The 24605-nt window shown below is 52.0% G+C and overlaps 1 protein-coding gene across 2 annotated transcripts in view; it reads left to right on the top strand.

Moving 5' to 3' along the window:
- The first annotated feature begins 6616 nt into the window (after positions 1 to 6616).
- Positions 6617 to 24605, top strand: part of FGF18 (fibroblast growth factor 18) — a 63421-nt gene continuing 45432 nt past the window's right edge. For both annotated transcript variants that reach the window (XM_064724924.1, XM_064724925.1), the window contains exons 1-2: positions 6617 to 6844; positions 7122 to 7158. In XM_064724924.1, the coding sequence (XP_064580994.1) occupies positions 6813 to 6844; positions 7122 to 7158 (69 nt within the window). In that variant the 5' untranslated portion in view covers positions 6617 to 6812. The remainder of the gene's footprint in view (positions 6845 to 7121; positions 7159 to 24605) is intronic.

The following is a 24605-nucleotide window of genomic DNA, read 5'->3' as shown; positions in this document are numbered from 1 at the left end:
AGCAGTGCCTAATTGGGACCAAGTAAATCAGTCAAATATATCAAATGTTAATTAAGATGTGTGCTGTGGGGACCACATGTATGGCCTGCATCCAGTTGTATGAAGATGACTTTTGCTCTTCTCCTTTCATCAAAAACTTCTCTTCTTCCACCATTTCTGTCACCTCTCCCTGACCAAGCCATAAGAGCCTCTATGGGAAAAGAATCCTGGGAGAAAACAAGCAAGAAAGGGCAATGAATAAAACAAGGGGGGAAAAGGTGGCCAAGGGTCAAAAGTGAGAATGGGAAAAGTGAAGGCCCTGTGAGGGATGCTCAGCAGGGCACCTCTGACAGTGCCCACCCTCACTGAGCTGGCCGTGCCAGCGCCCTGTGCTGCTGCCTGGAGCCTTGTCCAGGACCCTACATGGCCACCACCCTGCTCGTACTGCAGATGGCAAAGAGAAGGAGCAGAGCTGGAGCTCTCAAGAGTTGATGTGCCTGATTCACCTCAAGTGATTACACTGGTACTAGAAACAGCCTTTGAAGGCAATAGAAGGCAATTTTGTTAGAAGGGTCTTGGAGTCTTACTCAACCAATTTCTGGGGGCCTGAAGCCTGCTGAGCCCCATCCAATTCTGTTGACTTACTGTTTCTCTTTCTACAATTTAGAGAAAACAGTTTTTCTTGCCTGTTTTCAAATTAAGCCTTAGGTTTTACATTGGTTATGGTTTTTCTTAATGAGTAATAATGGCAGGGAAAGTTAAAGATGTATTGTAGCTGTTGAGGTATTTGGCATTTCACCACTGCAGCCACCTTTATCTGTGCCTGTTCATGAAACTTTTCCCACCGCTCCTTACATTTGTCTCAAAGCTTGTAATTGTGCTATTTTCCCAGGAATGTCCTTGATGAAAGGCTCCTAGCAGCCCTTATCGTGCTATTTTGAGGCAGTGAATGTTATCTGGGCACTGCTTGAGTGGTAGAAAGCTGTTCCCTGGGTGTAAATGTGTGTGAGGACACCAACAACACTGCACAGCTACAGCTAATAAGTAAAGCTTCCAATTTAATTATAAGGCCACCTCTGGTGTTTAGGCCATTCTTCCCCGTTTCTTAAATATTTTTCTCATATTTTCAAGCCTTTCCTTCCAATTTTCTACATGGAAAATAGATTTTAATTCAATAATTGTAGCAAAGGGCAGTAACATGTAATTGGACCACTGAGTGCAGGGCCCTCAGCCAGTCCTTGTGATCTCCAGAGAGCACAGGACAGGGAGATTGGGGGATCTTGGCTTCATTTTTAGGGTCTTGAACTAGGAGAGATGCTTCTACTTGTTCCCTCTGACTTCATGATTCCAAATAGTCCTTTCCAACTCCTTCCTATTTCTACATCTTGCTACAACCTTCTTGCTTAGTCCTTCACTGCTCTTCAGACTTTTCAGTCTTCTGATCCTTTTCAGTTCCTCCTCCAGTCTGTTGGAGCAGCATGGCCTTTCCCTGATCTCTGGGAAAAGCTTGGACACCATGGCAAACATGGTGCTCCTGCATGAATCTGTGCCCTGTCTGGGTTGCTTGGCCGTGTCCCTGAGAGCCCAGCTGTGGCTGGTGTCTCATTGTGGCCATGGTGGAGAATGCTGATAAGAGCCCTGCTGCTGTACCTCCTCTGCTTGCAGGAGATGTTTGTGCATGCCCCAGGAGAATGGGGCTTCCAGAGATGTCTCTTTACTGATCTGTGACATTGCAGAAAAATGGCATTTTCCAATATTTTTTTGTGTAAATCCACCCATATGGCATTTTCTAAATCCATGCTCTGATACAGAGTGTGGCTACAGTTCCTCTTCAGAAAGATCAGTAGAAACACAGGTTTTCCAGCAATGTTTGCAGAACCTGAGCTGTCCCACAGCCCACCCTGAGTTCCTCCAGGGTCACTCATTCACTTGTGTCACCTCTGGGGCCGGTGACACAGGGCATTGAGAGGTGTGTGATGTCAGCAGGCAGTGCCTGCATCAGCCCTGCAGTGTCCCTGCAGTGTCCCTGCAGCTGTGGGGACAGGGGTGCTCATGCACACTGGGTGGGGTCCTGCCCTGGGGCAGAGGGCAGGAGCCCAGGGTGCTGCTGTGGGGAGGGATGGGTCATCCCACAAACAGGACTTGAGCTGGGGACTTGCTGGAGACAGCCTGATTCAGAAGACTTCAGTCAAAGAGGTTTATGTTTAAGAGCTGTTGAGCTGAAAAGCTCTAAGTTAAGGAAATATTAAGTTTTGAAGCTTAACAGCTTGTGGGGTTTTTTTTAATTTTTTTTTTTTAGGGAAAAGTGAAACCATAGAGGAATATAAATCCAAGGAGCCAAGCCCTCAGATTTAATGCAGTGCAAAGGCTGAAAAGTGGAATTTCCCACTGGTTTGTGTAGGGTTGTCTGCAGAGGTTGGCCTGTTCTTGCCTCCCTTCAAAAGCATCCTAGCAGCTGTCTGATGCTTTCAGAGGGGAGCTGCCATGCTCCTGGGCACTGGGACCAAGGCAGGCCCATGTCCGTGTGGACCCTGTGCCAGACACTGGGCTGGGGGACACAAGCTGGGGCAGGCTCTAGCTGAGGGGCCCTGGGCACTGCAGAGGGGCTGGATACCCAGGAGAGCAGGGTGTTGAAGCAACCCACTGGTCTTCCCCTTAGCTTGAGATGTCCATCATTGTCAGGGATTACCCTCATTGCTCTGCTGATAAAACACTGGGATTTGTTTATGAGTACGCTGGAGCTTTTAGAGGGATCTGAGGTTTCAGTCCCCAAATCCCATTGAAAATCCAAGGGGTGTTCCAGTGGAGTAAAACCTTTATAAACTCTGAAACCCTGCCTGCTGGATAATGCCTGCCTCTCTAAGGTTTCTTTTCTCTTAGAAAGTAATGATGCACATCAGAATAAGGGCTGTAGCATGCTGGGTTCTCCCTCTGCAAGGGGCCACGAGACATCCCTGTGGCTGAGAGCTGGAAGGGATGCTGCAGTTGCCTCTGTTCCCAAGAACTCCAAGCTGTGATAGCTGAATCCAAGTCCTGACTGTTCTTCACCATATTCCTTCTGCAAGACTGTGCCTGAATGTGGAGGAGCTGAGGCTGAAGTCCTGTCCTCCTGGACAGCTCAGGGTCATTTTGAGGTGGCTCTTCTGTCAAATGGCAGTAACTGCACAGCATCCCCTCCTTCCCTGAGTGTCCACACTATGTAGCAGAAGCGTTCCTTACCTTGGGATGAAGTTGTCTTTCTGTGTGTAAACTGGATATAGGCAGAACATGCACCCCAGTCAGTCTGAAAGTTGTCTTTCCTTTTACCAAGGCTTTCAGATTCAGAAAACCTCTTCAGCTGGATTCTCTGTAAGGAAAAGTTGGCTTATAGAACAACACAAGGCTGGAAATGCAGATAACAGGAGAAAACCACAGATTTGCTCACTGGCAGCAGGGCTGGGATGTAGAGCTGAACTTGGTCTTTGCACAACATTAGCCCAGGTTTTTGAGTTTAATTTAAATCTTGGTGTGCCAGATGCAGCAGGGCCAGATCCTGGCCATTCCTGCTGGCTTCTCTTTCACATTCCAAAGGGGTATCTGGGGTAGGAAGGCTTCCCATTCAAGCATGCTCTTAAGTCCTTGGCCCCATTGAATGGGCTCCATGCTCTGTGAAATGCCTGCTCCTCGTGGGATATGGACCAGTGGAGCAGGGCGAGGGAAGCTCATTTCACTGGGGGCACCTTCACTGCCCTGCAAGGGAAAGGTCAGGCTGCTCAAACTTTGATTTGAGCTGCTGAAGGGCGCTCACTAATCCAATAAGCCAGCGAGGGACTGCAGGACACAGCCTCAATTCAGGCATTTGCAAGGGTGAGTGGAAGGCAGTAACCCCAGGAGCTCCCAGGGTGTCCTGCAGTGCCCGCTCCTACCTGGCCCTGTCTTGGTTTATACAGTGCTGAGAACGTCAGGCTCTCAGGAGCTGCTGTGCCAGCCCTCACACCCTGAGCGTGCTGTAAGAAAAATAAACACCCTTAAAGGTTTTCCAGTGGGGAGCAGCTTCTCTGGCTAGATTTGTGCTGGGAATCTGATCACACTGGAGCCTTCAGCAGTGGAGCAACAGGTTTGGGTGTGGAGATTTTAATGTTGTGTATACACACACATACACACGCTCGTGTATATTCATAACAGCATGCTGCTAAATGATATTTCTGTTTTTTCAGAGACATGTATGAGCTGTCTCTTCTCCATTCTGTGCCCCCTCTGTGTTGTTCAAGACTGGTAGTCTGAAATTCACCCAATATTGGTATTATTCTCCAGGTAACTATTTGGATATTGAAGATTTAGGGGTTTTGTCAGACTACCGAGCACAAAGGATGGATCTATTTTAAAAAAGAACTTTTGTGATTACAAATACAGTAATTGAAAGAAGAAAACCCTCATGTGCTGTCTTTAAAACAACCCCTCATGTTGCCCTGGCAGTTTTTGCTGTTTGACATGACCAGGTCCTTCTGGCCTTGGGGTCATGGCTGTGGGGGCAGCTGTGCTACCAGCACGTGGCTCCTCAGCGTGCTCTGGGCCAGCATCACCTGGGATGAGTTTTTCCATGCCTAGCTCACAGCTCTGTTGTAGCTGCTGTAATTTTATGTGCTGTTGGGGCAATTAAAATGATAAATGTTAGCAGCAGCTTTACAAATTCCTTTTTGAGCTGTTCTTCCAGCCAGGTGCAGCAGACCTGGGCCACCTTGGGTATTGGGCAGAGCCATCAGTGGCCATCTGTGGAGCTTTTTCTTGGAGGGAAGTGATGGAAAAGCCTGAGGAGCAGTCAAAGCTCATGTTGACAGGTGACTGTGAGGCTTTTGGAGCAGTCACTGCCCCTGGCTTTGCAGAACTCCTGTGTGTGTTGGGCAGCACATACTGGAGTTAGCAAGGTGAGGGGCTGTGGTGGCCATGACCCTGTACCTTTCCTGTGGGGCTGAGCAGCACCTACTCACATAAGATGGCACAGGCTGGGCTTCTGCCACCCAAACTGCTTCCAAGAAATGAGGTACTGGTGATGATTAGGGATATATGGAATATTTTCACATCTAAGTTAAATACTATGATCTTGTGAGTCCCCAAATTCTGAATGGTTCCAGTGTAGGCATCTCGGTGAGCTCAACTTGTAGGGCTCGGGATGGTGGCTCTGATAGTCTTGGCCATGTGTGAAAACAGCTTTCAGCTGTAGCAAGGTGCCATGGGACTGCCAGGACAGGGATGCATGGGGCCTCTGATGTTGGTGACATCAGCAATTGAGAGCAGTTTGGGGTTTTGGGTTTTTTTTTAACTTGCAGATCCATAAGACCAGAAGTGTGAAGTCTGTTAGATACATCACAGACATGTGTTAGTGCTGGAAATTTTATAAGGACTTGCTTTGATCACTGCTTTAAAACTTAAGGTTTTCTGTGCCTCTTGAGCCTGAAACTATGGGCCGAAAAACCCTGTGACTTGATACCTGAAGGCTCCCCAGTGATGAACTCCAGGGATTAAAGATGTTGCTTGATTTGTGGCTGAGAGTGCCAGGGGAGTGAGCACCTCAGACCCTGCAGGGGTGGGAGCAGCTGGGCCCGACACGCTGCGCTGATGCACGCTGTTATTTGAGTGGAGAATTTGGAAAGCTCGGAGTCCTGAGCTAGGGTTATGTTCTCACTTAATAAGGTGTTAACTGACGCTGGGTGCTCTTTGGAGAGTTCGGCTATGTGTGGAGGTTAACGGTTCCTGGCATCGTCTGCTATGAACGAGCTTTCAGACAAGAGGAAAGAGTTACCACACGCTATCAGCGTGTGATTTTTTTTTTTTTCCTAAAAAAACCAAATCCCCAAACAAACAAAAAACCCTCCCCGAAGCTGAGGCGGAGGAAGCCTCTGGGCTTTCCCCGGGGCCGCGGGCGGTGCGGGGCGGCGGCGCGGCCGCTGGAGGGCAGGCGAGCCGTGCGGAGCGGCGCCGGCAGCGCCGCGCTGACCCCGCCGTCCGCGTCCCGCCGGGGAGCGGTGCCGGGCCCACGGAGCGGGCGGCCGCGGCTGCCCCGGCCCGCGAGGCGCCGCTCCGGGGCTGCCGGGCCCCGCTGCCGCCCGCCCGGGGCTCGAGGGCACGGGGCGCGCTCCTGCCCCGTGGGAGGTGAGGGCGCAGCGCCCCCGGGCAGCCGCGGCCCCCGTGCCGGTGAGCGGGGCAGCGGCTGCTGTGCCGGGCGTTCCGAGCCCCTCGCGTCCCGGGCGAGCGGCGGCGCCGCCCGCTCTGTCGGGCCGGGCAGGGCTCGGGGCAGCCCGACCCCCTCCCTCGCTTTCTCTGTGGAAAACGCTTCCCCGGGCGGCGCTGCCCGCGGCCGGGCGGTGCCCCCTCCGCGCAGGCGGTGCCAGCCCCGCTCCGCCCGGGCGGGTCCCGCCTCCCGCTCCGCGCCCCGCGCATCGCTATGCCGCCCGCCCGGAGCGCGCAGCGCGGGGCGCCCAGCGGAGCCCGGAGCGGGGCGCGGCGGCGGCCGAGAGGCTCCATCCGCCCGGCGGGGCTGGCCCGGCCCGGGGGGACGCGGGGGGGCACTTGCTGATGATCGGAAGTTACTGACAATAAGCACCTTCATCCCCCCAAAGGCGGAGAGAGGGAGAGGAGGAGGAGGAGAGACAGGGGGAGAGGAGAGCTGATGCCTGACGAGTCACTCGGCGGAGGCAGAGCGGGCGGTACCACAACTTCCCGGCGGCGCGGAGCGGCGCGGAGCAGCGCGGCGGGGATCGGAGCTCGCCGGCCGGATCGCTCCCATGTCAGCGCGGCGGCGGGGGACTGCGCTCCGCTAGCGACCAGCCGCCGGCCAGCCCCCTCCGCGCCCAGCGATGTATTCACTGCTCTCTGCCTGCACTTGCCTGTAAGGATTATGGCATATTTCTAAATATTTTTTAAATGTTGTTTAAAAATATTTTAATTTTTTTTTTTTAACTTTCATTCTGGAGGCTCCGGTTGCATTTTCCTTGCAGCCAGGTGGTAATGGGGACCTGAGCCTTTTTATAAGCAGAGCATCGCTCTGAACCCTTTAAAAATTGCAAACAAAAACAAAGAAAAAACCAAACAAAACAAAAATCAACTTTAATCATTCTACCGCATCATTTGATCTTTTGTTGTTTTTTTTTTTTTCTCCTCTCCAGATGTTTACATTTCCTGCTGCTGTGCTTTCAGGTACAGGTACGTGTCCTTTCTGTCCTCTCTCGCTTTTGGTTGTAAAATAGAAACAAAGGCGGCGTGCTGACCTCGAGTGCCAGGCAGGTTTGGCTGGGGCTTTCACTTGTTTCCCTCTAGTTTTTATAGCTGTGTTAAACCGAGCCCCGCACCAGATGCTGGAGTGTCACTTGCCCTGGACCGGGGCTTCCCCAGTGCTCCGCTCCCGTGCCGTGCCCCGCTGTGCTCTGCCGCCGGTGCGGGCAGGGGTGCAGCCGGTGCGCCGGTAGCCTGCCGTAGCAGCATCCTCTGGAGTGCATTAGCCTGGCTAATGATGTGAGAGGGAGTGCTGGACTCTCCTTGCACAATGTTGATTGATGCACTTGCCTTGGAAGAGCAGGCGCTCTCCCGCTCGCCCTTTTTTCCCATTTCTTTTTTTTTTTCGCCCCTCTCTTTTTTAAAATTTTCTTTTTCTTTTCTTTTTTTTTTTTTTTTTTTTTCTCCCCCTCTTCGGTAACTCACTCCCAAAAACCGATGCTTTGAAAAACACAAGTTTTCCTAGCCAAGAGAAGGAGGCTGCGTGCTCCCTCCCCATTATTCAGTAGAACGCCGTCCAAGTCAGCTCCAGCCTTTGATCCTGTCTCGGCAGGAATGAGGCCGTTGCAGGAACACCCTGAGCGCGGCTCTGCAGCCCAGGTGCCCCGGCTGGGGCTGGATGGCAGCTGCCCCGCTGCCCCGGGGGTTTTAGCACAGCAGGTGCCACTTGGGTGGCGCTGGCCCCTTCCCGCCGGAGCTGGGGGACACTTGTGACACCCTCGGCCCTGAGCTGTGCCTTGGCCGGGATTGCACCTGCTCAGCCTCTCCGGATCCGCAGCGGCAGCAGGGCATGGTCCTGGATGAGCACAGCCTTGGAGGGGCTCCATCCCTCTGGCCGAGCTAAAACCCGAACCGGCCCCATCCCCTGCTCTCCCACCCATCCAAAAAATGCCCGATCACATTTTTTTCCTCATCCCCTCCAAAAAGAGCAGCTCGAACCCGACACCAGCAGAGCCTCCGCTGGTGGAGCAGCCTCCCCGGCAGGAGAGGATCCGCAGCTGGAATGACCCTGCCGCTGGAAGGTGTTTGCTCTGTCTCTCCGCTGCGGGTTTTTTTCAGCCCGAGGAATCACAGGCTGCGCAGGGCTCGCAGCTCCGGAACCCTTTGCAGCGGGGAGAGGGTTTTTGCGCTTGTGCGGTAACTGAAGTTAATCAGCCCTCCAGCCCCCTTCCTCTCCCCCTCCCTTCGGTGCTTTTAGTGAATCAGAAAAAGTTTGGCTGGCTGCCTGGAAAGCACTTGCTAAAATCTGATCTCTTACTTCAGCAGCCTTAAAACAAAGTTATTGGCAGTTATATACAGTTGGAGCTTGCAGGCTTCCAAAGCAATAAAATAATAAAAAAAAAAAGAAGAAAGCTCTGTGCTCTGGTGCTATTAGAACCATACTTGCTACCTTTTGTGCTGATTTTGCAGCGTTTGGGGGCTGTGGGGTGGGATGGGCTCTGCGGAGGTGTCCTGGCCGGGCTGGAGAGGCGGAGGAGCCGGGGCTCGCTGGTGACACACGCACACCGAGCTCCTCCGGCGATTGGTGTGCGGAGCCAAAACATTAGATTAGTCATACTCGAGGGCCTTCGAGTGAGTGTTTACAGTATTAATGGTAGATGAAAAGATGTGAATGCTGTAAGTTTTTATTGCCCATTTTGTTACACTTTCTTTCTGGATTTATTCATGGGATTACATGTTTTGAGCCTGAATGGGACCAAGGGATTATAGGATTTCTTTAATAATGATCAGTTTGGGTAGGAGTTAGCCTTTGGTGAACTGGAGTAAATTAATGCATCACTTAGGTTTAATATTTATTTAGTCTAAAGGAAGTTGTTTAGTTTTGCTTAAAGGGCTCTGTGTTGTATTGGGGAGATTTAGGAGTTCCTGAAGGGGATTATATTCTAAGGCTGCCTTTTGCCCTGCGTTCAAGCCATGATCTGTGGCTCGTCCTGTGTGCTGGTCTTAGAATTACTGTGCTGTGCTGCTGCCTGGTACCTGTGGCTCTGTGTGCAGAGGTAGAAATCCCCCCAGTGTGTGTGGGGCTGGAGGGATTCTGAGACAAAACACCAGTTTGGGTATGCTCTGTGTGTTTTGTGGATCCTTGTGTACAGGGCTGTGGTGCATTGACGTGTGAGCTGCTGCAGTTCTGTGCTGGGGGCTCAGCTCTGGCCAGAAGCGTTCCCATAGACCCCAAGGCAGCCCTGCAGCCGCCAGGGATGATGGGGCAGGTGTAGGATCTCCTGTGGGCAGGTTGTGGCAGCACTGGGATCTCCTGTGGGCAGGTTGTGGCAGCACTGGGAAGTGTTGCCCAGCCCTGGCCACAGGGAGGTCGGAGGGTCGGCAGTTTCCAGGAGCAGGATTTAGAGCCCTGGACGAGTCGGGCTCCTCCAGGGCTTTGCCATCGTGTGACATTTGCGCCATGAAGCGCAGGGATGGACACGTGGTGGATCAGAGGGGAGCACTGCTGGAGCGTGGGTGCAGCACAGCCCTGGGAGCAGCCCTGGACCTCACAGGGCTGCCTGGAGGAGAGGTCAGTCACCTTCCCCTGCGACAGCAATGCCCCTGTCTTGTTTTCTTCTCTTGCCTCTTAGGAAGTCACTCTGATGCTTGGAGTTGCTACAGTTCCAAAGCAGGGACACTGGATATCCTTGCAGACCCTGGAGACAATAATTTATTTATGCAGGTTGTTCTTAGGAATGCTCTTTCACTGATGGTTACTGAACTCTCCCTCTATCACGTCTTTAGCATTTTTGGATTTATTCTCCTACCTTTTCACACTTCCAGGAGCAATTTCTCTTCCATGTGCTTTTTTGTTCTTTATGCCCCAGAGTGGTTTTGGGTTTCGCTTTGGCTTTGGAGTCAATCTCTGCTCTACAAGCAGGTGAGAAAGCCCAGAAGCACCTTGCAGGGTTGGAGGGGATTGCCCCATGCTGTGCTGGCTCTAGCAGCACCAGTGACCCTGAGGATAACAAATGTGGGGACATGAGATCTCAGAGAGCCCCTTTGCCAGGGCAGGTGGGGGCTGGAGGCAGCTTCAGTGTAAGTTGAGCAGTAGGATCCGAGGTTCTGAGTGCTGTCCTCGTTTGCAAGAGCTTGCAGCTCTTCTGTCCCTGAGCCACGTCAGGTGCATGGGCAGGCAGAGCACGGGGCAGTGCCAGCATGGGCTGCCCTGGCTGTGCTGCAGAGCAGAGGGTGGTCCTGCCCCAGCCCCTTCCCTGCCTGATCAACCTCGCCGTGTTCTCCTACACGGAGTGCATCTGTCTTAGATTATGAAGAGGTCCCTGATAGGGCCAAATCCTTTGCTTTTATGGCTCTTGTAGGTTAAGATCCAGCTTTGGAATCTGATCCAGAAGCAAACAGGAGGTCAGAGGAATGCACAAGGCTGCACTAGGCTATTTTCACATCTGCTGGTGTTGTGTAAGAGGAAGGTTGCTGTGTGCCATGCCAATAGCAACTTGTGTTTCTCCTAAGCTCCTGTGCAGCGACAGACAGTTATTGTTTGGGACATTGTAAAGTGAGACACAGAGAAGTGTTGCTTCCACACGTTCAGTGAGCCAGATCCTGCGGTCTGGCCAAGCCACACGCAGCACATGTCAGAGGCGTGAGCAGCTCCCTCCCCTCTCCCTGCCTGCTGATCCAGGGCTGTCCTCCCTGGGACAGGCAGACGAGTGGTGAGTGCCACCAGACAGCTCTGGGGACTGAAGCCAAAGCAGTTCCTGGTCACAACCCGGCCAGTTTGCCTTGGCTGGCCACTCCTTCTGTGGGTGTGCAGCAGCGCCAGAGCCACAGCTCCGTGCCTGCCCTGTCCTTGCCCTCCTGGTGACAGCACCAAAGGCAGGGAGCTGCACTGCACATCACCAGCAAGGTTATTCTCATGTCTCCCGTCCCTGCAGATGGGCACCTAGCTGCCCTTGTCCACTCTGGGTGGCACAGTGCCTGTCCTGAGGCACTGCCAAGGCTGTGTGTGCTGCCAGTGATGGAGCTCTGGGCATCCCCACATTGCTCCTGAAGCGCTGTGGGATGGGGCAGGTGGTGCCTCCGTGGGCTGCTCCTTCCTTGTGGTCAAGCCCTGCATGCCAAGAGTCCTTGGGGCCCAGAGCCCCCCAGGCTGGATGATCCCGTGCCTTCCCCTTCTGCTCAGCCTGGACTGGGAACACCATGTCCTCAGCACAGCATCCCTGTGCCAGTACCTGCCTCCTGCTCCAGGAGGATGGAGAAGTCATCCTGAAAAGGACAGAATATGGCAAATGTGGTCTGTGCAAGGCTGGGCAGCTCTCTGTTGATTTTTCGGATTGCACCTGCCTTGATTACTAGGCAGTGAGAAGAACCAGAGAAACTGTGTAAGCAAAGCCTGAGTCAATGAGCAGAGGAGCTCAGCCACGTGGAAGTGCTTGGCCCCATCATGGGCTGGAGCTGATGGGATGGGCCCTGGCTTTGGCTCCGTGCTGTGCTGGACTCCCAGTGGTGGATGCACAGTGGTGGTATGGCTCAGCTGGCCTGCAGAGGCAGGGTTCTGTTGTACATGAGAGCGTTTGTTCCAGTTGCAGATGCCCTTGCTCTCCAGGAAATAACCATGTGGCTTTCCACAAGGGATTTTTATTCCCTGCTGCTGACTCATTGCACCAGAATATGAAGTGTTGTGTCCTGAAGCTGCCCCATGTATCCTGATTCTGCCTCCTGAACTTTGGAGAGCTTGGGCTTGTGGAGGAAGAGGAGACACACTGGAGCAGGGAAGCTGAGTGGCAGTGGGCTGGTGCTTGGGCTGGTGTGTGCTGAGCTTCTCCTGTGGGAGGGGTGGGACTCAGCCTAGCTCAGGTGAGCGTAGCTGTGGGTCTTGCTGCTCACAGACGGGGATGTGCAGCCTGTGCCCCACCAGCTGCCTGCCCTGGGCACACCACGCCTTTGCCTCTCACTGAAGGTGCCCAGCCCTATGGGTTCTCTGCCACAAAGACCCCTCAAAGACATTTAGCAGGAAGATTTGCAAAGCTGTTTCCAGATTCTCACCCCAGCGAGGCTGACACAAACGTGAGCTGCTTCAGCATTTGGGGGCCTGCCTTTGCTCCTTGGGGACTCTGCTCTGCCCCCCTGCGTGAATGCAGTTTGCTTTTCCAAAGCTCCAGAGATGTGTGAGGTGCTTCAGAGGAATAGAGATGGACATGGGCATTGTTGAGGAGAGTGCCTAGAAGGACACCATGAAGTTCAGCTTTTAATTGGATGCAGTGTGATGGTTGTGTTGTATTTTGCTTTTGCTTTCCTTATTGCACCTGACAAGTACAAGACTGGATGGGGGCGAGGGGCGTGGGGTTTGGAGCAGTGCTGGGTTTGGAGTGGTGTGAGGTTCAGTGCAGTGTGGGATTCTGAGAGCTGCTGGGTTTGGAGCAGTGCTGGGTTTGGAGTGGAGTGGGATTCACGGGAGGGATTCCTGCTCAAACTCAGAATTACTTTTTCTTATAGAGTAGCTTGGCTGTAGCACACCAAGGTGGGAGAGAAAAGAGCAGAATGGGCAAAGGATGGCACTGCCCGAGCTCTGTGGCTGTGGCTGGCATGTGGGATGCAGCTGGTGCTGTGAGTGACTGCTGAGGGTGTAAGAGGCTCAGGGAGGATGAGCAGCACTGGGGGCTTGGGCAGCCACACTGAATACTTCATTTTGCTGTAAGCTGATAGCACCGAGCTGGTCAGCCAGGCCTCTCTGCTGTGTGAGACTGAGCTCAAGAGAGAGACTCATCTGGGACTGAAAATCATTATTGTGGATATATAAGCTGCTCCCCAGATCCTTGAGAGTATTTTTATGTATCTCTTCCTTTCCTTAGACTCTGTTGTGCTCTTTCCTCTTCTCCCTTGCAGAGCTTCTTTTGCTTTGTTTTTCCACAGATTTAGATACTTTATATTACGATAAGTGCAGGTGAAAAAATGTGTTCATGGAACATGATCTAAAAAGGGAAAAGAGGGATGGCTGCTGTTGGTGCCTGACAGGGATGGGGATACCTCGTGCCAGGGTCCCTGCCTGGGGTGGGCTGTGCTGGGGGAGCTGGGAGCCCTGGGCCCAGGGAGGCACCCAAAGCCCTCCTGCCTGTGAGATGCTCTGCGGCAGGGCACGGCCTTCCTGTGCTCTGCTGCTGAAACCAGGAGGCTTCCACCTGGGTACTTGTGGCCTGGAAGGTCCAGACATGATTGTTTTTCTTTCCTTCCCTGGGTTTTTGTGTTTTGGTCACCTGCTGTGCCATAACAGCAGGTACAAGCAGAAATTATGCAGAGCTGTGCAATGTGCTGCCTACCTAGCATGTCGCCTCTGTGTCCTGATGCCTCTCCAGATGTCCATGGAGGATTAGGCATCCTGCAAAGCAGCTGGAAGGAAAGTAAGAAAAAAACCCCCAAAATATAAAAGACCGTCTGGCTCTGCAAAAGTATTTTGCTGTTGCCATTCAGCAGCCTCGCCATAGCATGAAGAGAAAGAAAGGGGAACAGAGAGGAAGGAGGAGGCTTAGCCTGTCATGGTCTGTGTGTTTCCCTTTGTGCTACCTCCTCACAGCCCCAGGGGCTGCGGCGGGTGGGAGCCGGCTGCCAATCTTCCCCTCCAGGGCCGGGCTCTGTCTGCCCAGCCCCAGTGCTTCCATGTGGGGCTGGTTCCGGGCAGCGCTGCCCCAGCCCCTGCCGGCTCTGCCCGCACAAACAGCTGCAGCTCAGGCTGAACCACACGGCAGGGCCAGCACATCCTCCCCTAGGCCAGGCTCTCACACCCTGCTCCCTTTGCCATTTCATGGAGTTACTGTCTTGGTTCTGGAGCTCAGGGTGCAGAACAGCTCTGACAATGTCCTGCACATGGCTCCTTGCCTGGGCTGGTGCTGCTGAGTTTGCTGCTGCTGCTGCTGCTGCTGGAGGTCAACGTTGCTTTGGAGGCTGCAGGAGAAGAGGGGAAGATTTGAGGCTGTGGCATTGGGGTAAAAGGCCTCAAGTTGTGCCAGGGAAGGTTTAGATGGGATATTAGGAAAAAATTTCTTCAACAAAAGTGTTGTCAAGCACTGGAAGAGTGGAGCCACCGTCCCTGGAAGTGTTCAGAAGATGTGTGGGTGTGGCACTCGAGCCCCTGGTTTAGCCATGGGCCTGGCAGTGCTGGGTTAACAGGTGGATTGGTGATCTTAGAGGATTTTTCCAACCTAAATGATTCTGTGATGAGAAGTGGGCAGTGGGGAATGGCCCAGCACATCCTGCTCACTGTTGTTGGTGATGGACAGGAGATGGGGCAGAGCCCAGCCCGTGGGCTCACCCATGTGGGGATGGCAGCGGGGGCAGGCTGGGGATGCTGGCACTTGGCCCAGGCACACCCAGACCCTCATGGTGCCAGGCTAAGGGGCTGGATCTGGAAACAAGGAGGAGCTGGCATTGAGGGAAAGCAGGGCGGAGAGGGGCCGAGTGTGCCCTGTGATTCCTCTGCTCGTCTTTTAAAATCCAAATGGATGGATGATAAATCTTGGTGAAGGTCCCAGAGAAGTGCATATTGTGTGGATAGAAATGTTAGGATGCAGCAATTAATAGCTGATTGCTTTTCCTACAAGATATTCCCAGCACTCCTTAGTCCTTCCAGTTCCTTTTTCTCCTTTTTCTCCTGTATTTCAGATCCCTTTTTTCCTGCTAGAGTACTATCTTTGGCATAATTTTGAAGGACAGCTTGTTAAAAAGCTTTTGTATCTTTTGGAATACTCTGAGCTGCTCTTGCACAGAAATCCAGAATTACCAGAAAAAGGCAGGAAGCAGCGGTGAGCCTGGTCAATGGCTGTGAGCAGTGTGTCTGCTGGGTGTCTGCAGGCATGGCTGCTGGCATGGGAAGGCCCGGGAAGATAAATTAGGAAGTGGGTGAAGGACATTTTTCATAGAAGGGCATTTTGCTGCTTCTCTGGTGGTTTTTATCCATTTGAGGAGAGGGGTGGTCTGAAAGCTGGCAGTGATGTGACCACCAGGACTGGGGTCACTTCCCTCCTGTCATACCCTGGGCGATCTCCTCTCAGCACAGCTCCATTGCTTCTCCCACTGGAGTATGGGGTACAATCCTGGTCAAATAATTGGATTTCCCTTCCCAAGCTGGATTCAAACCACAGGTGGAATTGGACTGCATTGTAGGAACGAGCAGGGAGTGGAGTCTGTGCTGTTTCCAGCCGTGTTCCAGCTCTAACACGAAGCTGCTTTTGGCCCCCTTACTCTCCCAGGCTGGAGGGTTACGACCCTGCATGAGCAGCCTCAGTGCCTGGGTGTGAGGCTGCACTGTAGGACTGCACAGGGCAGGGCAGTATTGATTAGCTGTACAATAAATTGTGATGTATGTAGGTGCAGGTTTCTGACCCTGTGGTCGCGACCTTGCGGTGATTGGGAGCGTCCGGCCAGCTGAGATCAGACAGCGCCAGCAATCGATGGGGACAGCACTGCTGCTGCAGGGACAGCACTGCTGCTGCAGGACAGCATTGCTGCTGTAGGGACAGCACTGCTGCTGCAGGGACAGCACTGCTGCTGTAGGGACAGCATTGCTGCTGTAGGGACAGCACTGCTGCTGCAGGGACAGCACTGCTGCTGCTGCAAGGACAGCACTGCTGCTGCAGGACAGCACTGCTGCTGCTGCAGGGACAGCATTGCTGCTGCTGCAGGACAGCACTGCTGCAGCAGGGACCGCATTGCTGCTGCTGCAGGGACAGCATTGCTGCTGCAGGGACAGCATTGCTGCTGCTGCAGGGACAGCATTGCTGCTGCTGCAGGCACTGGCACCTTTGTCCCAGGGAGCAGGCAGTGCTTCAAGCTTCCCCTGCAATTGCACCTGGAGCTCCGTGCTGGGAGCTGGGCTGTGCCAGCCTGACCCAGGCTGTGGGCATGGGAGGGACTCTTTGTGTGTTTCCATTGGGATTCTCAAAGCTGCAACATCTCAGGCTGGAAGGGAGGAGTGAGGGCAGCTCTGGCCAGCATGGAGAGTGTGCCCTGCTCATCACAGAACCAGACTGATTTGAGCTGGGAGGGACCTTAAAGCCCACACAGTGCCACCCCTGCCATGGCAGGGACACCTCCCCCTGTCCCAGGCTGCTCCAGCCCCAGTGTCAGCCTGGCCTGGGTCTCTGCCAGGGATGAACCCCCCCGAGGCTCCAGAGCTCCAGGGGTGTTTGGACAGCACAGGGTGGGACTGGTGGGGTGTCAGTGCAGGGCCAGGGGTTGGACTGGATGATCCTAATGAGTTTCTTCCAATTCAGAATATTCTGTGATTCTCTGGGCAATCTGTGCCAGTGTGCGACCACCTTCCTAACATCTTATCTATACATCTCCTCTTTTACTTTAAACCCATTCCCCCTTGTCCTGTAATAAATGGGAACAGTCTGCCAGCAAGGCAGATGCTTGCTTTGTGCTGTTTATGTTGAAGGAGTAGGTAATAGGAATTAAATTGCTATTTAAATGTAGCAAACAAGAAAATGGAATTGATTTGCTCAGCTTTCATTTCTGGGAGCCTGATTTCCCCAGTGTGCACCATCACTGTGTGAGCCCAGACACCAAGCACCATCAGGGTCAGTTGTGGGGTTTCACTTCCCAAGGAGATGGTGCAAAGTCTGATGTGAGGTCAGCAAGGCTGAGCTGGCAGAGCTGCCCTGTGCTGGGTGGTGGCCCTGGGGGTGGCACTGAGGGTGTCCCCAGAGCAGGCAGGGACCGGGGGGTGTCTGGACGAGGCACAGAGCCCTACATCCCCCCAGTGCTCAAGGAAAGGCTCCTGGGGATCCCCAGCTTCAGGCCCAGTGTCTCATGGTTGTGTCTGCCCATTCTGCCCTTGTCTGGCCTGAATTTCCCCCCAGCAGCATTTTCCCACTGCTGGTGACTGGTGATGGATGGATCAAAACGTGTGGGGTTCTCCCTGGTACCCCCAGGCTGTGCAGGGATGCAGCACCCAAACCTCAGTGATTTTAACACCACTTTATTTTTTCCCTTATTTAAAATATTTAAAAAACAGATTTATTTTCCAAAACTGTTGAGAATTTTTCCCTGAAAATGGGAAACTTGCAATCTAAATTAATTAAAACCAAATGAGACTTTTCCCTAACTCAACAAAGCTGAAAGATAAGAAATCCTATTTGCCTGGTGTTTGCAGTGTAAATATTTCCAGGCAGAAGTGTGGCTAATAGAGATCAGAACAAATCTTCTATTAGAAAACAAACTCTGCTTTTCTTTTCTGGCCCTAGGCTCATGTTTGTTATATGGGATTTTGAAGGCAGATTGACAATTTGGTTTGGATTAAAGTCAACACATGGTTTATGCCATATTTTTGATAAGGCTCAGTAGTAATCTGATTTTTTTTTCCAGGCTGTCTTTAGTACATAAGTAGTAGACTTGTCCATTCCTGGGAATATTTTTGCAGTGAAGATACTGAAGAATTTATTTCTGGAGGGAAGATGAAATTTCTTGTTTTAAAAACTCTTAAAATCCCAAGTCAAGTTAAAATCCATTTACTGCAAGCTGTAAACTTGATGTGAGCTGGGCAAACTTCAGGCCATTTTATTAACTGATGTAGACAGTGTTTTCTTTAAATGCCTTTGGAAGGGCAGAGAGGAGGAGACTGGTTCATGCAGGGGGAGCAGAGCAGGTCCCTGTGCTTTACCACCAGCACCCAGTTCCCACCAGCAGGAGCAAAAACTGCCACCATTTGCCCCTGTATGTGCTTGTGAGCTCAGCTTCTTCCTGGGAATGACAGGCATTGCCACATGCTGCTGGTTCCCTCCTTGGTGAGCCCCAGAATGGCCTTTGGTTACCCTTGGGTACAAACAGCTGTGTATTTGTATGGTGTGGATTCATCCTGTTTATAAATAAGCTTCACTCTCCAAAGTGAGTGTCTCTTTGTCATTACTGTGTTTCCTAGAAAGAAGGTAGGGGAAAAAAAGTAGAAAAATTGGGAATGGCTGGGAATTGCTCTCTGCCTTTGAACTCTGTGCCTGGAAACCCATCTGCAAAACCCTGGGCCTGTCCTCACTGGAGGATACACAGAACTGGTGTGGCTCATTCTGTGGCCACCTCCATCTCTGATGCCAGCGTGGAAACTTTCAAATGGGATTATTTGATCAGGATTAAATGGCTCCCAGAGTTGTCTTTGAGGGTAACTGGTGCTGGCAGGACCCATTGGGTGATTGTTCAGTGCTAGAACTGGACACTGGGAAAGCTCTGACTCGATAGTGATGCTGAAAGCAAGTGAGATACCTGTGCCAGCTGTACATGAACTCCCTTGAAAGTGGAATTAGGGGAGCTGAATGTTGCCTGCATCTGCATTCATTTTGGCTGCCTGCAGCAGCAGGGTGTGCCCAGCCAGGGGCTCAGTGAGCTGTGCCCTGAGTGGCCCTGCTGGGACAGGGATGGGCTCAGTCCCTGTCCCTCAGCCCGTGGAGGGGTTCCTGCATCCCGAGGGCTCCGGCCTGCCATGGAAATGTGTTTGCACAATTAGCGTGGCCCCTTCCTTCCCTGGGAGCAGAATGGTTTATTGATTTCTGTGGCCCACTCACCCCCACGTATTCAGCAATAATGACCCTTCCACCCCAACTCTAAATCATCCCAGCATGCCTCGCCCCTAAGCCCTCTAATCTTTTTGGGTTGTTGTTGGTATTTATGCTCGTGGAGGTTTATGATCTGTCGGTGCTGGCTGCTGAAATGCTTTATTTATCCATAGGCTGGGCCACACAGGGAGCGTCCTTATTCTGGTATCATGTTCAGGATGCTGTAGTTAAGGGTTGTGTCAGCACTTCCATGCACAAATCTTGTTATTCAGGGGTTTTGCAATTCCGTGGAAAAGCAAACCAGCGACCTGGCACGGCAAGGGGAGGCTCGAAGGCAAACATGAAAGCCCAACAACCCACTGCTCATTTAGGGATTATTAGATGGGCAACCTTTTTCCTTGAGGAAAGGAGCCAGAAACATCCTCCTCCCTCGGTTTGATTTTGTGCAAAGAAAACCCTCTTTTGTGTGCTTGTGTTGGGGTCAGATGGGGAGAGCACAGTGAGGCAGGACACGGGCTGGGATCCTCTTGGATGCTTGGGAACAAACCTGTGGCTGGTGCAGAGCAGAGCTGCCTTGTCCTCAGAACGTGTGGCTGTGGAGAGCTGGGGAGCCACAGCCCTGGAACAGCAGGTGATGGGTTTTATAAATGTGATTTATGGCCCTGTTAGTGCAGGAGCTTGTGGGCTTATAAATTATTTGGAGATTTCTCAATGATAGAGGGAGTGTGGTATAAACAGGAGAGATAACAGGGCTTGAGAATGTATTTCAAAGGGCTTTTGGGGAGGGAGAAGTTCCATGACTGCTGGCAGGGATGGGGTGATCCTGGCTGTGCTGGAGGAAGAGCCTTTACAGACCAACCCAGCCAGCGTATTTTTTATTTCTCCCTGTTAATGCTGATGGGTTTTGTGGGCACTGCATGGACAGCCTGGAGCAGAGTTCATAACTTGGAGCAAAAATGCTCCAAGCATGGCCTGGGACAACAGACTGGGGCTGGCATTGAGGGTTCTGTGCAAGCAGAATTGATCAGTGCTCAGGCAGGAGCAGGCAGTGGTGAGGCAGTGAGGGAGCTGACAGAAAAGATGGAGAGACAATTTACAAGGTGATGCAGTGCCAGGACAAAAGGGAATGGCTCCCACTGCCAGAGGGCAGGGATGGATGGGATATTGGGAAAAGTGCTTCCCTGGCAGGGTGGGCAGGGTGCCCAGAGCAGCTGGGGCTGCCCCTGCATCCCTGGCAGTGCTCAAGGCCTGGTTGGACACTGGGGCTGGGAGCAGCCTGGGATGGTGGGAGGTGTCCCTGCCTGTGGCAGCATTGGAACCAGGAGATCTTTAAGGTCCCTTCCAACCCAGGTCATTCTATGACTCATGCTGTGGTCCCTCAGGAAGGGGACTCTGTCACAGAGGGAAATCAGGATACCAGGCTGCTGCTGGATCCCTTTGTTAGCAGCTCCGAGGCTGGTGTGAATGGCAGGGACTCCTGAGGAGGTTCCTTTCCGCTGGCACCATTCCCACAGATGGTCACTGGGTGTGACCTTGTCAGAATGAGCAGCAGTGGAACTGACTGGAGCTTAGTAAAAGATTTCCAGAGAGGACACTTGACAGAGGAAGGTGATGCTGGGATAATTCAGTCAGGTCCCCAGGTATCTCTGCTGAATCAGCTTTTAGAGAAGCCACCTCTCACCTGAGGTCAGGACTTGGGAGCTGCTGTGGGGACAGTTGGTGGCCAAGTCTCTGTTTTCTTTGCAAATGCAATGCAAAAAGGTAATTTGTGAGTTCTGCCCTGGTGTGCACTGCTCGGTAGTTGCTGTGTTTTACCCTAGAGGGAGTTGCTTTTCTGCAGTGGGAGCAGGGATCTGTGTTCCTTGGAGGATGTCAGGGGACCAGATGAGAGGAGCTCCCAGGATGAGCACGGCATCACTGCTGAGGTGCTGCCCCTGCAAATGTTTGTTCTCTTATGAGGAGGTTGGTCTTGGATGATCTTCCATCTCCTTCTGATGGCAGGGTTTTCCTGAGTATCCCTCGGGTTTTCCTGAGTATCCCTCACATTTTCTGTATCTTGTGCCTTTGCTCCTGTTTTTGTGGCGGTCTCAACTGGGCTGGCATCAAGCAGAAGAGCAGAGATGTCACCTTGAACCTGGCAGGCCCATGCTTCAAACTGACATTTTAAGTCCTTGTGGTGAATAACTCTGCCTTTTTCCAGGGTTTAGGAAATGCCTGACCAGTTTCAGGCTAGTGGGCTTGGGGTTTCTGCTCTGCCCTGCTGCTGTGGCCAAACAGGTTTGCAGCAGGAGCATCTCCCCTGGGGAAAGTGGAGAAGAGGTCAGGGGTGCTTTGAACCTGGCAGCTTTCTCAGTAGTTGGACTCAGATCCAATTGAAGAGGGGAACAAATTGCTGGTAAGTATTTTTAGTGGGTGCTGCAGCTTTTGTGCCAGGAACACCCCACTGGGAGCTCTGCAGCCCCACTGCTGTGGCCAGCCAGGCTCCTGCAGCCCTGGTGAGCAGCAGCACCCTCGGGTGGGGCAGGCAGCCCCTCAGCCCTGTGCTCACCTGTGCAGAGCCACCTGTGCTGGGCAAGGGTTTAATTCCTGCTTACCAGGACAGGTTATTTCAGCAGGAGTGCTTTCTCCATCAAGAAAATTTGATTTTTTGTTAAGGTAGGGGAGGCAGTTGTAGCATGCCAAGCTCCCCGGTCCATGGTTTCACAGGGGTTGATTGGGGCTGTTCTGCAAAGCCTGTTGCAGATTTCTTTGCAGCAACACCAATGCTGTGAGGAGGGACAGGGACATGAAATGACTTCTGAGAAGCAAACCTGTGTGTCCTGGAGTGAGCAGTGAGGACAGCAGCATGGAGCCTCTCAGGGATGTGGGGCCCAGCGTGGCCCATGGGAAGGGTGGAGGACGTTGCCACTGGTCAGCAGAGTGCAGGGGACATGGATGAGCTCAGATACTTCCAAGGCTGGAGGCTTTCAGCCAAGGCTGGAGTGGTCACACCTGTGTGGTGTCAGCCCAGACCTCCCTGGCAAGCCCTGGGCAGCGGCTTGGGGCGGCAGCGCTTGGCCAGGCGCAGGGGAAGGCAGAGGGACCACCCAGTTCTGATAAGGGCAATTTAGAAAGGAAGGGGAAGATTGTGAAAAGAGGGGCAAAGGGGCACAAAGGGAAGAAAAAACCCACCCCACTGCCGAACAAAACTGAAGATCAAGACTGCTGTTAAACACACTGCCTGTGAGGGAGGTCTCACCGTGCCTTTTCTAATCTAGAGCCAGCCAGGATTGTATTAACAGCTTCAACGCAATGGAACAAATTAATCCCTGATGTAATTGAAATCGGTGAGGTCTCACAATAGGTGAGTTTGACCCAGTGGGATAGAAATAGAACAAGTATTGGAATGAAGGAGTGAAACGAAGTCACACTGTTCAGCCATTGGTATTTCATTCCTAGAAACAAAGGCCAGACAAATGCAGAGAATACATGGCTCTGCTGGGCATGGTTGAAAGCTGCTCAATAATATCAAGCTTTGAAGGGATATTTCTGTGTGGAGAGGAAGTATATAGCAGAGATATAACAAGCATTAAAAAAGACAAAGAAAGAAAGGAAGAAAGAAAAAGCCCTGCTTGCTCCTTGCCTGATGGATAGCATGGTAAAATAATACCAGCTGTTAACTAATAATCATCATTATCATCAAGATATATCGGAATTGGAGAAAAATAAGAAAAAGAGTTAAGGTCTAAACTGTATTTCTGGAGACTGGAACTGTCAAGAGGCCATGGCAAGCTGTGGCCTCTCGCAGATCTCCCTCAGCTGAGGTGCATGAGGTTGGTTTGGCCCCTTTGGTGCTGCAGCCCCAGGGCACAGCTCAGGGGCACGGGGGCACCGGGGCTGCCCAGTGCAGGCAGCTGAGCTGCTGCTGCTCGTGGTGACAGTGTCAGTAAGGTGACCTGGGAGCTGCTGGCAGTGACCTGTTGTGAGCCAGTGAGGGCAGACAGGTGCAGGGGGAGATGAGAGGCAATGAGCCCCAGCTGGGCTCCTAAAAACCATTCATCAAGGCCGGAACCCTGCTCTTCCCCAGGATTAACCATTTCCCAGGGTGCAACAAGTTTAGAATCTCAGCGTATCACACGTGGTGCATTTTCACAGTTCTGGCTATGGCTCATTCCACCATCAAAAGGAGAAACTTAGTTTTCTTGAAGGTGGCATCATCTTTCTCTTCTCAAATACTGATTGATGGGCCATAAAACATTCATTTCCTCAAACTCTCAGGTTCCAGTTGTTTGGCACTCCCTCCAGCCTCCCTCCTGGTTTCCTACCAGGCTCAGTAACACCGTGCCTGCCATTCCAAGGCCGACAGATGCGTTGCTTTTGCAGTGGTGCATGGCTTGGACAGCCAGCGGCGTCTTGGAGCTGCTGGAAGTGTGGCTGGCTGAGTGATGGCTGAATTTCTCAGAGGTTGTGTGTTTCAGAGGGAACAGAGGTCTGGCACTGCCCGAGGAGATTCAATCTGCCTTTCTGAGTGCACAAGGCAGCTCTCTGGAGGAAAGGAGGCTTCGCTTGCAGAGCAGTTTTTGGATCCAAGTATGTGTCACCTCATGGAGCTGTGTCCCCTTTACAAGCCCTGGAAATGTGTTCTCCTTGGGTCTTATTTAACATTTCTGAAATCCAAAGGGATGGACAGGCTTGACCCCCGCATCACCCCATTTCCTTCTCCTTTTCCAGCTTTCTCACCAAAAAGGAATACCAAAAAGAATTTCAATGTAAATGCCATTGGTAAAGTTTTTTGTGGAATCTCATATCTGATCACTTTGAAGAGCCATTTCCACAGTGCTCCATGCCCTTTGTCACAGACTATCCCAAAAGGTGCACAGTCACCATCCATGGTGACATCTCCCACAGTTTAAGAGTGCAGCTTAAATTTTTGGAAATTTATTTTTCAAGACAAAAATATTTTTCCATGGGTATCAGGAAGAAACAAACACCAAAGCAAAGCTCTAAGTTCTGTTATTTGGAAAGGCTTAGCTCCATTTGGGGAATTCCGGCACTGTTGCACCATGGCCTCTCTCCCATTGAATATACAGAGCTTCACTGTAAAGTACCTTCTCTGCATATCTGAGCATGGAGCTGCTTTTCCAAAGCCAATGCTCCTAAAGCCACAGAAGGGACCACACCAAGCACTGCTCATCCTCTCCTGTCTAGCTGTGGGAGGCTCTGTGACACGATGGTAACAACATCCTGGTGGTAGGTTGACTTTGCAGTGAAATGGAGGAAAAAGGAGTGCATTGTGTTTCAGTGTGTGCTGAGGGTGGCTGTCATGGGGAGCTAGCAAATCCTGCTGTGATTTGTGTACAGGAATTCTGCCAAAGTCATGGAAGCAAAGTGGTTTGTTACTTGCCTTTGAGGGCTTGAGAGAGATCTGTCTTGGATTTCCTCTTGTTGACCTTATTGAGTTAACTTTCATGTGTTTAGAAGGTCATGGAGAAAATCATTAATATTAGGTTGATTTGATGGCTGAAAGGTAATAAGTATTTCCTGCTTATCAGATGGGGTTTGAGAGGACTTTGAATAGCCTGATTTGTTTATCTTTTGCAATCGGTATGGCCCTTAGCTAGAGGGATTTTGTATTCCTGGTTCAGCTGGGGGAATGACATATGGTTGAGTGACATAGGGAGCTCTCTATTGAGTGGTCTGTAGCATAAATAGCAAAACACCAGGAAATTCTCAAGTCCAGCTCCCAGCTAACTTGGGTATGCTGTGGGCCTTGGACATCTCATGCTGTAACGCTTTATGACACGAACAATAACAGATTAACATCCCCCGTTACTGGAAAGCTTGAAATAGAAAAATCCAAAGTGCTGGAAGTTGGTTGGGTGGAAAGCCAAATCCTGCAGACGTGGCTTGGCACGGCCA

This window comes from Zonotrichia leucophrys, chromosome 13 (assembly GCF_028769735.1).
Source record: "Zonotrichia leucophrys gambelii isolate GWCS_2022_RI chromosome 13, RI_Zleu_2.0, whole genome shotgun sequence".
NCBI classification, from domain to species: domain Eukaryota; kingdom Metazoa; phylum Chordata; class Aves; order Passeriformes; family Passerellidae; genus Zonotrichia; species Zonotrichia leucophrys.
This window is presented reverse-complemented; position numbering and strand designations above follow the sequence as displayed.